The 13,200-nt window shown below is 41.0% G+C and overlaps 1 protein-coding gene across 1 annotated transcript in view; it reads right to left on the reverse strand.

Annotated features, from left to right (window-relative positions):
- Positions 1 to 11,932, reverse strand: part of FAF1 (Fas associated factor 1) — a 476,566-nt gene extending 464,634 nt beyond the window's left edge. Inside the window, exon 1 of the mRNA XM_036849545.1 lies at positions 11,748 to 11,932. Within this exon, the coding sequence (XP_036705440.1) occupies positions 11,748 to 11,792 (45 nt within the window). The 5' untranslated portion in view covers positions 11,793 to 11,932. The remainder of the gene's footprint in view (positions 1 to 11,747) is intronic.
- Between the last annotated feature and the right edge of the window lie 1,268 nt (positions 11,933 to 13,200).

Raw genomic sequence — 13,200 nt, forward strand, 5'->3', positions numbered from 1 at the left:
CCCTCCCCAGGCGTCAAGATTGTTGCTTTGCCTCCACTGCCACAAAATCATATGTCCCCTTCCAGTAGCTATAATTTCATCTTCTTTCCAATCATCTCCTACTTACACGCAGGCCTTTTATCTGGAAATGTCAGGTGCAAGATGGTCAAGGGAATTTTCATAAAATGTACAGAAACCCATTTATGGCCCCTACTGATCCACATAAGCCACCATAGGGAGGCTCAGCAAGCAGTGTACTCAACCAAGTGGTCATTATCCTTATGATCTAGGACCATGTCAACCCAACAAGAAAACCCAGGTAGCTGAACCAGAATCCAGTTTGAATCCCCTACACCACCTTTTGGCAAGCTGCCACATAGAAGGTGTATCAACAGGCTGGCATTGAGTTGCTGCTAGGAGAAATAAAGAAGCATCATGCCCAGAAATGGTCAGGGTGGAATCCTGAATTTTCAAAATAGAGCTATATAACCTCCCACTCCTTCCATTCTGATCATTACCCAGGAAGTAGCCAAGATGAAATGATCCCTTTCTGGAGATAGCTGCATTCAGTGACCAAACTGACTTACTGAGGAGGAAGTTATTCCAGCAGTCAACATTCGTCCACATACCAAATGCCTGTGAATGGTAGAGGGCATGAAACGCCCCTCAAATATCTTGACTATCAGCTCACTATTGCAATAAAAATGGTGCAATAAAAAGTGCACCATTGCCAGACTGCAAATGGTCCAGAAAGCTGGAAAGCATAACACAATTAGTTTCAAGGGCCAAAATGGTGTAGCCAGTCAGCTAACTGTACTAACAACAACAACAACACAACCAGAAAAACTGTTAACAGCAGTGAGGCACCACTGATACCTCAGAGAGGGAGGTCAAAGGTCCAACTTATTTAATCTACCAAAACAGGCAGGGGCCACATCCCATGTAATGTAGCTTCTCTCATTATGTGACAAACAGATCAACTTCTGGCAGGAGTCACAAGTCACCCTCTGCATCAGAAATATAGAGTCTTTTACTTTACACACACTTTATGATAGTTGATATGCTGTCACATCTGATACAATGATGGATCCTGGCAACAATGATGGCTCTGGGCAGTGCAGGCTCAATCAGAAGCTTGATTCCAGGGGGCTTCATCAGAGAAAAGGCCCTTACTGTGGGCATCTACATGAGTGATCCAGACAGTTTGATCAGCAGCTATAATTTGTTTCCATAGTTCACAGCTTCAAAGAAAGCAGTCTTTAATCTGCCAGTCTATAGTTTCCAAGTGGCAGACCAAATAGCTAGGCCATTGGCAACAGGCCAAGGGTCAGCAGAAATACAAGTTCATGAAGTAGAGTACAGGCCAGACCTATAAGAACAGCCTTGAGTTCTGTCCACTGAACACAGCAATTACAGTCATTACCAGTCTGCATAGCTGGTGCAAAGGCTGAACAGCCACAAAAGATGAGCAGACATAATCAGTTTCAGCTTGGCTGAACCACTGGTGAACCAGGACAAGGTTTAGGGAAACCTCAATAAATTGAGGACCTCATTGAGTCAGTGGCTTTGCTTCAGACAGTGAAGTTGGGAATAAAGCTTCCTCCAAAGGAGGGGCTGAGCCACAAGACATTCTGTACCCCCATCCTCTTATCTCTCAGACAAACCAGTGAAAGTTCTAACAACTCTGCTTTCTGCCACCAGCAACTGCAAATTACACACATCTGTAAATGTCTGAAGGAGGCAGAGCCTTCTGCCCAGCCAGGACAAATCTTAGTGCTAGCTGTTACATTGTTACATTACAATGTTACATTACATTCAGAGGAGTCTGAACCTCAGTCTGATTGACAGATTGGTGAAAAAAATTCCCTCTATCAGAGAGGATATTTGAGGGTTGTTGAGAGTTAGCCTCAACCAGAGGAATGTTCAGGCAGCTGTCTTTGAACCTACTTCCTGGTACTCAGTCTGCAACCACCTCCTTAATTCCTCCTCATTAACAGGCAAGAAAGTAGAGAACCACTTAACAATTTTGTCAACATGTTCACTACCAATTCCCATGGACGTCCCTCAAATTATTAACCAGCCCATAATGCTCTCACCCTTCCTCTTCCAGAAACCTATGTGTCTGTCAACATCCCATCCTTGTTGCCAGAACTATTAAGAGCAGAGAAGGATCTGAGATTTTTACCCTACTTGCAAACTAAGAGCCTGCCAGTTTCATGGATGCTGGCAGAAGAGCTAGACTCCTGGGTTGGAGACAATGAACTTTATGACTCATGGCAATACTTGTAGTCAGAATATCAGAATTTTCTTGCACAGTTTCCCAGTCCCATTTCCCACAGGGTGACACAAAGTAGGCCAAGTGATACCTGCACACACAGTGGATTGTGTTACAGAAGATGAACCTAGAGCCTAGAGAACCCAAATTTTTTAAAATAGACATTATGCATGCCTGCCCTTTGCTCCAGAGAGAGACATTACCTCTGTCTTCCAAGGCTGCTCACTATACAAATATCCTTGAAAACATAGTCAGAAACAAAAAGTCAGTGCCTGTGCTCACAAGACATTACAGAAACCACGGAGAACTGTATCTCTGGATCCTAATACAGGGTCACTGCAGAATTTAGATGTTAAGAACCCAGCACAGGGACTTCCCTGGCGGTCCAGTGGTTAAGTCTTCTGCGCTTCCACTGTAGGGGGCACAGGTTCGATCCCTGGTCGGGGAACTAAGATCCTGCATGCCTTGCAGCCAAAAATAAAGAAAATTTCTTGAACTGAATAAAATTGAGAATACAACATACCAACTTAAAAAAAAAAAAAAAAGAACCTAGCACAATATCTGGCACATACAAATCAATCAAAAGCTATATGCTATTATTATTATTCCTTCCTCATTAAACCTAAAATAAAAATGCTCAATTGTGTCTCCATCTCACTTTAACTAGATGCCAAAGAATATCACTAAAATTGGCTTAAAAAAAAAAAAAAGTTCAACCACTACTTTTCCCTTGGGAGAAAGAGAATGGGGAGCCAGGAGGGCACAAGAGACAAAACTTTCCTCTCACTAACACTTTTCAACTTCAGTCATTAAACCAGGTGAACTGCAGAGGGAAAAAAAACAGGTGACTGGAACCTAACTCTACTGCCATTAAGGTACACATAACCTGCAAACTTTTCCACTTTTCTTCACCACAACCTGACATCTCATTCTTTCTATCTCAATTATTCCTCTATAACCACAAGTAAGTATAAAGACAGGTACAATTATTCTGTTAATTTTGCTTCTTGCAATTATCTCAAACTTACCTAAAAGTCAATGACTAATGATTTAACATGGTAAGCAATTTTGATTTGAAATTAGAATTTCTGCCTTAAAAAACAGTTTGAGAGTGAAAACATAATCAGGAAGAATGGCTAACACATAGCAATTTAGTAACAGCATTCAAATTTTACAAAGTTCATGGCCTCAGGCCGTATATTTTGTCACATTAACTTACTGAGCCCTCTATAAAAGCTAAAACAGAGTGTGGGTGTTTTGTACTTCTCTATAAATGGGTCACCTTGAAGTTATAACCCTCAATTTAATAAACTAGTCTAATTTGTATTCTCTCAGTGACAGATTTTCTTATTCAAAACCATATGTCAGAAAATGGTAGATGCTTAAAAATACATAATTTACAATTCTACTCCATTTACTTGTACCACAACAGCCAATATTCATAATATTTCTTCAAAAAATATTCACTGAGCACCTCTTAATAGATACTATAGGAACAGTGGTTAAGACCCAAGCAGCTGTTCACTCAAAGGGCTGATAGTAGGGAAAAGAAACATGTTAAGTGATTATTGACAATCTGATATAAGACTCAAAAGAGAAATTTTTGAGAATTTCAGAAATATTTCAGAATTTTTTGAGAAATTCTCTTATTTATGATATAAGAGAAATATGTACAAGATACATAAGAGAAATGATTAACACTAACTGGGCACAGAGTCCTGATGTTTTATAAACAAAAGGTAGGCAATAATTTTGAACAATAAATAGAAGTTTTCCAAAGGGACATGAAAACTAAGGGTTCAAACATATGGAGTCATGAAACAGCATGTTTTATTATGAGCATCAAGTATATACTGAAAAACTCAAATTTTCCTAAGTCATAAAAAATGGAAGAGTACTTAAGATCACAAAATCAAACAATCACAGGAATGGATGTAACCTCAAAAATCATCTAGATCAGTTTTTCTCAAGTGTAGTCCTTGGATCCAACAACATCAGCACAACCTGGCAACCTGGTAGAAATGCAAATTTGCAGGCCCCACCCAAGATCCACTGAATCAAAAACTCTGGGCTCCGGTAACCTGTGATTTAACAAGCCCTCCCACTTATTCTTATGCAAGCTAAAGTTTGAGAACCACTGATTTAGATCAAGGGTTTTCAGAATTATTGAAATTCTTGGGCAGATAATTCTTCATTGTCAGGGGATGTCTACTGCATTATACAATGTTTAGCAGAACCCCTGGCCTCTACCCACTAAATGCTAGTAGCACCCCGCAGTTGTGATAGCCAAAAATGTCTCTAGAAATTGCCTAATGTTCTCTGGGGAACAGAAATCATCCAAAGTTGAAAACCACTTATCTAGACCAGGGATCAGTAAACTTTCCTATATGGGGCAGGGTAAATATATTGGGCTTTGCAGGTCATGCAATCAACTATTCAACTCTGCTAATGAAGGCAAAAGTGGCCAGAGACAGTATGTAAATGAACATGCAAGACTGCCTTCCAATAAGACTTGCTGACAAAAAATTTGGTGATTTGGCCCTCAGGATGTAGTTTGCTGACCCTTAAGCTAGATAAATTACCTGAATTATAACTGAATGCCCTCAACCCCACTGCTGCCAAGTGATTATCCAGACTCTGTTTGAACACCTAATCTAGTCTAATCTTCTGTGTTCAAGTAGATATGGCTCTAAGCAGATCTACATTTTATGGACTGAACAACTGAAACCCAGAAAGGATAAATGACTTGCTCAGAAAACCACAGCCAAAACAAAAAAACAAAGCAAAAAACGAGAGCTCTAGTCTGCCTAAGTGCAATGTTCTAACTGCCTCCTACAGAGAAGTGACCATGTATACCTGTGAGGCATTCAAATGTTCTAACGCTTTGCAGTTACTAAAACCTAGAAAGAAAAGTATTGATTTCATGGGGTGGGTGGGGGGCGGGGGACGTAGATAACTTTATCTTAAAAGCTCAAATAGTAAATATTTTAAGCTTGTGGGCCATGAAGTCTCTGTCTCAACTACTCACCTCTGTCACTGCAGCAAGAGAACAGTCATAGACAATAAGTAAACGAGTGTGTCAATAAATCTTTATGTATAAAAACAGGCAACCAGCTTACAGGCTACAGTTTCCTGACCCCTGAACTACAGAGTCCATAAAACCTGTCTGGCAGACAACAGGCATCAACTGAACCATGCTCAACAAATCTGAAGTCTCTCCATTCCATGGCTTCTGATCACCTGTGAGCTTAGAAGCACGGCACTGAACTGGAATGAATGGCAGTTTAGGAATGATCAGTCCCTCCCTTCCTCCCTTCCTCCGTCCCACCTTCCCTCCCTCCTTTCCTTCCTGCTGGTTATGTCTGCTATATGCCAGGCACTGTTAATTTATTTTCTATATAAGTTTTATCAATTTGGACAAATTTCTAAGTAGTGGGTCTTGTTTTCCTCTAGACGTCCAAGCTATTTGACAAATTAAGCTAGAAAATGAACACTCTTATGTACACCTGGATAAAATCTTTGTTTCAAACCAGTTCATGACCGTGGACAAGTCACTTCCTTTTTTGGGGTCTCAACGTCCATGAAAGGAAAAATGAGAAGCTAGAAATAGATGATCTCTGAAGTCCCCTGCAGGGAACAAGTGCGTACTTTAAAACTGTCAACAATGAAAATAACAGCTAAAATTTATTAAACACTTTCTATGTCAGACACCTGTCCTAATCACTTTACACTAACCCTTTTTTCATATGGGAAAACTGAAGCAAAGTGGTGTGAAGTAACTGGTCAAAAATCACAAGATGAGTGAATGGCAGAGCTGTGATTTAAATCTAAGTAATCTGACATCAAAGCCCATGCTCTTAACCACTAACTACTAAACTTTAATCTACATGCCAAAACCTTATTTTCCCAATGACCAACAATCCAGACACAAAACAATATGATTTGTCCCTCTAAAAATGAAGGAGACAGTGAAGAAAGGAAAGAAAGAACAGTAACAAGACTACTTTCTGCCATAGTACTCAATCTCCTACCCAAGGTAACCTCCCAGGAAATAAAGATGATGTTCCATGAATACTTAGTTTGGCCCGTGATCCACAACATCACCAAGGATACCTATCTGTTTGGATCAATACCATTTCTACTCGCAGTCTGGTATCCTCTTTTGTAGAAAATATCTCTTTGCGTCAAACTAAAAAAGAAAGAAGAGGGATTCACAGCTTCATTTAGAAGGAAAAAATGTAATGTAATGAAAGGGTAGAAATTACCTACAAGTAACTTACCAGCAGTGTCAAGGAAGAGTCCATGCTTCAAAGAAGAGTTGATAGGCAAATGAAAACTTACTACATCCCACAGTGATAGTCCAATATACGTAAATGTACAAAGCAATTTAGGCAGCAAAGGTATTACTAGCTGGAAAGACCAGGAGTAGAAAACAAAGCCACAATTGTGTCATCCAGGATATACAACTGAAAGTAACATCAAAATCAGTGCCAAACTAGAGAAGAAATAAAGGTACTCTTAATATGTGACCAATGCAACTAGATTCAGAAAGAATACTTTTTTAGCAAGGCAGATAAGTTTTGTTTACGATAAAGTCTGAAAGAAAATATTACTACTAGTGAAAGTTGTTTTTGCTTCACTTGAGTAGAGCTATGATCTATGTGTCTATATTATCAGTAACAAAGAAACATAAATAGAAAAACATGAGACCCACACGTGACACTAATCCAAATGGGTACACCACTCATTTTCTTCTCAAAGAAAAATTATAAGTAAAAAAAAGTATCTTAGGGCTTCCCTGGTGGTGCAGTGGTTGAGAATCTGCCTGCTAATGCAGGGGACACGGGTTCGAGCCCTGGTCTGGGAAGATCCCACATGCCACAGAGCAGCTAGGCCCGTGAGCCACAATTACTGAGCCTGCGCGTCTGGAGCCTGTGCTCCGTAGCGGGAGAGGCCGCGAAAGTGAGAGGCCCACGCACCGCGATGAAGAGTGGCCCCCGCTTGCCACAACTAGAGAAAGCCCTCGCACAGAAACAAAGATCCAACACAGCCATAAATAAAATAAATTAATTAATTAATTAATTAATTAATTTTTTTAAAAAAAAAGTATCTTAGAGGAAAAAGAATTTACCATGGCATTAACTGAAAGGTTAAAGGGGTGGGGGAGGGAGAAGACTCATGTTTTTGTTCATCTAGACCCAAAGTAAGAAGTAACTAATTACTGAAATTATTAAATAGCAACCGCAACTTTGTTTGGATAACTGTTTTCACATCTGTAAGCAAATCGAATACAGTCTCAAAAGTTTGTTTGATCAAATGATTTTTGCTCTATACCTCAACCTTAAAAAAAAACTTAATGAATTATACAATTACAAAAAGAAAAAGATTTGGAACTTGCACCTGAATGCATCTGTTATAAAAAAACTTTAAGGAAAAAGAAGAAAAAAAAAACCTCTCTTGATTCATCAGTGCCTGCCTGTTTTTTAAACCCAGGAAATTCCTTTACACCCCCTCCTGGTTCTGGTCAGCCAGAACTGTAGGTGTACTAGTCTAGTCATTCCTTTACCAGTAATATACTATGCTAACACTATTTACATTTATAGCTGATTTTTGTTGGACTATTCTAAGGTCTAAACTCATTTGTTCAGAGTGGAATTTACAAATTAATTAAACACTACGCTGTCATTCTCTCCATTCAAAATTTTGGTGGTGCAGCCACTATGGAAAACAGTATGGTGGTTCCTAAAAAAATTAAAAATAGAAATACCATATGATTCAGCAATTCTACTTCTGGGTATATACCCCAAAGAACTGAAAACAGGGACTTAAAGAGATATTTGTACATCCATGTACAGCATTAATGATTCACGATAGCCAAAACGTAGGGAAAAAGTGTCCATCGTCAGATGAACAGATCAACAAAATATGGTACATAGAGAAAATGAAATATTATTCAGCCTTAAAAAGGAAGGAAATTCTGACACATGCTACAAAATTGGGGCCATTATTCTAAGTGAAATAAGCCAGTCACAAAAGAACACATACTGTATGATTCCACCTATTAGAGGTACCTAGAGCATTCACATTCACAGAAAGAATGGTGGTTGCCAGGGGCTGGGGAGAAGGAAGAATGGGAAGTTATTGTTTAATGGGTAGAGAGTTACAGTTTTGCAAGATAAAAAGAGTTCTGAAGATGGTTGGTGGTGATGGTTGCACAACAATGTGAATGTACTTAATGTCACTGAACTGGACACTTATTGATAAAAATGGTTAAGATGGCACATTTTATGTTACCGTGTATTTCACCACAATCTAAATTTTTTTTCTATTGGTAGCTGTTCTCACTTGGGGGAAAAAATCTTTTAGAGGACAATTTGGAATATATTTGCTTGGTGATTAGTTCACTCACCTACAAAGCCCCAAATCTATCCCATTAAGTCTGAGCTGAAATCTTCCATCCACTACTTACCTCATTTAAAGAAACCAGGCAATTTATTTTTTAAATTATAGCTCAAGACTTGGAATGTAGATGCTTGGATGATACTGGCTTCTTCTATAACTGGGCAAATCAATTTCCCTACCCAAAAGTGAACATAGTAAAATTATGTTCTATTTACCTCATATGATTGTTAGCCACTCCGCCACTGATTTCAACAGAAGTCCTTTGTTTATTGAGTTGAAATAGTTAGAGAACACAAAATCCTTCTCAAAAACTTTCCCATATTTAGACATTGTATTCTCCAGCAATAATCAAAATCTTAAACTTATTTATTTTTAAAATCTAGTCACATTTAAAAATCATGTCCCTTTCTACAAGAGCAGCACTGAGCTCTCAAAACTATTATTAATTTTCACAGTCATATGAAGTAAACAGAACATAATTTTACTATGCTCACTTTTGGCTGGGGAAATTGATTTGCCCAGTTATAGAAGAAGCCAGTATCATCCAAGCATCTACATTCCAAGTCTTGAGCTATAATTTTCAAAATAAATTGCCTGGTTTCTGATAACTGGATAAATGCTAATTTTTTAAAGTTATTTTTATTTTATATTGGAGTATAGTTGATTTACAATGTTGTGTTAGTTTCAGGTGTACAGCAAAGTGAAGAATAATCCATTTTAAAACCAAGTCCACAAGAGTAAACTCATCTGGAATCATCATTTGTAAGAGGAATACAAGGTTCCTAAAATACACAAAAGGCTAATGTGCTTGTGCATAGTTTTCTAAATAACTTTTATTCTACCAGTAATGTTCTCCTGCCTATTTGACAATATGCAATTAACTCTCACCATTTGGAAAACAATTGTTCGCTGCAGATGCCATAAGCTTTTTCCATTTTGTAAACAATTGTTCGCAGCATTGCCATTGGTTTGAAGAAAAAAACTTATTAGGGGCTTCCCTGGTGGCGCAGTGGTTGAGAGTCTGCCTGCCAATGCAGGGGACACGGGTTCGAGTCCTGGTCTGGGAGGATCCCACATGCCGCGGAGCGCTGGGCCCGTGAGCCACAATTACTGAGCCTGCGCGTCTGGAGCCTGTGCTCCGCAACGGGAGAGGCCGCGATAATGAGAGGCCCGCGCACCGCGATGAAGAGTGGCCCCCTCTTGCCGCAACTAGAGAAAGCCCTCGCGCAGAAGCGAAGACCCGGCACAGCCATAAATAAATAAATAAATAAATAAATAAACCCAAAAGTTAAAAAAAAAAAACAAACTTATTAGAATGTTTTCATGCGATCAAAATAAAATCCCAAATGCTTGTCAGAAAATCTTACTTTGCCTCTGAATGCAGGAATCCTAAATTTCCAGACTGGCCGATAAAACTAAGCATAATAATTGTCACAAATAGGAACTTCCCTAGCAGCCCAGTGGTTCAGACTCCGCGCTTCCACTGCAGGGGGCACAGGCTGGATCCCTGGTAGGGGATCTAAGATCCCATATGACACGCAGCGTGGCCAAAAAATAATAATAATAATAATTGTCACAAATAATAAGACAGCAAACAGCTACAAGTTATCAGAGGAAATCAAAAGTTTGGTAAATCAAAACAAAGTTACAGTTACCTTAAAGCTTTTAATGAGGTAAACTATACTTTTTGTTGCCTAAAGCCATTCCTATCAGAGCAGAACAATTTTATAAAAGGATAAAATCATTCCTAGACATATAGAGTCTTTTATCTCACAATTACATTCCACATTAGATAAAAGACTGACTTGGAGAATGAAAACAAAGGTGAAAGAATTAGGCAGAAAATCTCAGGCCAATCCTAATCCTACAAAGCACCAAAATCTTGTGGTCAACTTTTATTTTCAGAACTTCTTTCTGTTTGAGTTTGAAAGTTACAGTATAATCAAATGCAGATTTATGCATATTCTTAATGTAGCAGATATGACTTGAATAATTAAACGAGCAAACTCTGGAAATGGCCATCAGAATATTTAGTTGTAAAAATAAGTAACTTTAAAAATTAGAGAAAGAAGAAAAGCCCAACAAAATATCAGTAAGGAAAAATATTGCCTACTATGCTAGCGTTAGACCATGTGCAATGATGGCAGTGTTAGAGGAAAACGTCTGCCTATACAGAACTATAGCTTCTAAGTTAATGCCAAAATAAATGGTTAAAAATATCTCACTACAATATTTTCTTCCAACATCAAAAGGCAAAAGTGGTGTTTACAGGGTATTAGTTCTAACTCCAAGTCTTTCATGAAGCATACAGCTCTACTTTCAAAGGGCCTCCCTAAAATACTTATATGCCAGTGTCACTACAGTTGAGTCAGTAAGAAATAATCTTTGCTCATCCTTAAAATTTCTCCTGGAGAAAGGACACCAACCAAGTAGTTCAAATCTGTAGAGGAAGGGAATCCACAAATATGAATTGGTAATTTATTAAGCGTGTGAACTCATTGCAAAGATACTTTGATATATACACTCTATTTGCCTCCTCCTCTTCCTACACCCCAAAGACTCCAATAAGGCATCAAAGTCTCAAATGTTTATTTCTCCCTCAAAACCAGCACAATGCCCCGCTACCCTCACCACCTCCTCACCATCATTCTTTTTTACTCTCCCCTTAATACACCACACCCACACTCCATACAGCACACTCTCCTCACAAACCCAAAACTCCTCACCTAAAGCACCTCATACTTAAAAGCCCCACACTTATCCTCAAATTCTACACATTACCCATATAATACAGGAAACAATACACAATCCACACACAAAACAACCCGACCTAACACCCACTCACCCGACAAATGCCATTCAAGCCGTACATAAGCCATTCTACACACCCCCAACATAACACAGTCCCCCACAGTTCACAACACACAACACACACACACACCACACACACACACCCCAAGCCAGGTACCGTGTAAAAACTCAAACCACACAGCACTGCAGTGCTCAAACAAACGCTGGGAAGAGGCCACCCTTTGGGCACCGGGAACCCACGAGGTTGGAGGTGAGAGGGTAACTGGGCCCGATACTTCACCTGAAAATCTGCCAGGATCATCTCTCGGTCCATGTTGGACGCCATGGCGGCCGCCGAGTTCCGCGGCTCCGGGAGCGAAGCGCGCACCCGGGAGAGAGACTGCGCCTCCTGCGGCCGCCGCCGCCGCCGCCGCCGCCGCCGGGCGCCGAGGGGCTGGCGGGCGAGCCGGCGGGCGGGCCGGCGGGCCGGCGGGCGGGGCAGCGCGGGAGGCTAGGCGCTCATGCACACGGTAACCTTCAGGCGCCTGGGCCGCTTGCCTGCGCCCCGCGGAGCCCGAGCCGCAGCCGCCCCGACAGGGAGGTTGGTAAGGATGTGGGTTCGGTCTTACTGCCGCCGGCCTGGATGAGGGCTGGTTGCGACAGAGCGCAGCCGGCTCCCTTCAACGGCGACAAGACCGGCGGGGGCGGGGAAAGCGAGCGAAAAAGCAGGCGGGCGAACGCCACGGCCGCCTCCGCCTCCTCCGCTTCCTCCCTGGCCACCGCCTCCGCCCCTGGTTGGCCAGCGCCGAGGCTGTCGCACATTTTGCCTGTCATCGAGGTCGCAAAGCGCCGCTTTGCGGCTGCCACGTGACTGCCCTCCTGTCAGGCGCTGGGCGCGCGACTACCGTGCGGAGATCCGCGCGCCGCCGGCGGGGACGCCAACCTGCAAGTGCGGCAGCTTGGAGTCCCGCAACAGGTTATTCTGGTTTGAATTAAGCAAAGGCCTCGGGGTACCGCCTCCCCATGGTTGGGGCGGGGATCAGATTCTGCTCCTTACGTGGTTATATAGTAACACACATACACGTCAAGCCTCACAAACCAACTCAGCACACCGTCACATCCCGTCTAACAAACATTTCATAAATGAACATTTTCTCTGTTTCACCAAAATACAACTTTACATACAGTCTTTTATGCTCAAGCTGTCAAAGCCCACTTGCACACTGTCACACTCGATCCCAAGCCCTGACGCTTGCATCCTCAGACATTCAGTAACAAGGAATGGCAAGCAACCAGATCCCCACGGTAGTCATGGGGCAGACATGGAAGCTGAGAAAGGTGACAATATCGATCCCGAGAAAAAGATGATCAGGCTTCAAGCCAAGAATAGTCGAAGACTATGTACAGTGAAGTGTGATAGTTTATAAATGTCATTCCCGCTGGAAGAAGAGTGACAGTAGAATATGTTCAACTTTGAATTGGGAAAATATCATCTTCTGGACTGAAATAGAGCACGTACTTGCAGTGGAAAGTATGTAAAATCCTGAAAGTGTGAAGTAAGTTTGCTGATTTTGTGCTGTAGAGTTAAAATAGAAACTAGTGAAATCACCATATAGAATCTTTGTATTCCCTGAACACAAAGAGCACTATGGCGTTCTAAAGATCTAGGTTTATTCTGCTTTTTTTTCTTTAGACGAAAACAGTCTGGCCTACAACTCTCATGTAATAGTCTGTATTTAGACCGGAAAGAGGTA

Source organism: Balaenoptera musculus, chromosome 1 (genome assembly GCF_009873245.2).
Source record: "Balaenoptera musculus isolate JJ_BM4_2016_0621 chromosome 1, mBalMus1.pri.v3, whole genome shotgun sequence".
Classification (NCBI taxonomy): domain Eukaryota; kingdom Metazoa; phylum Chordata; class Mammalia; order Artiodactyla; family Balaenopteridae; genus Balaenoptera; species Balaenoptera musculus.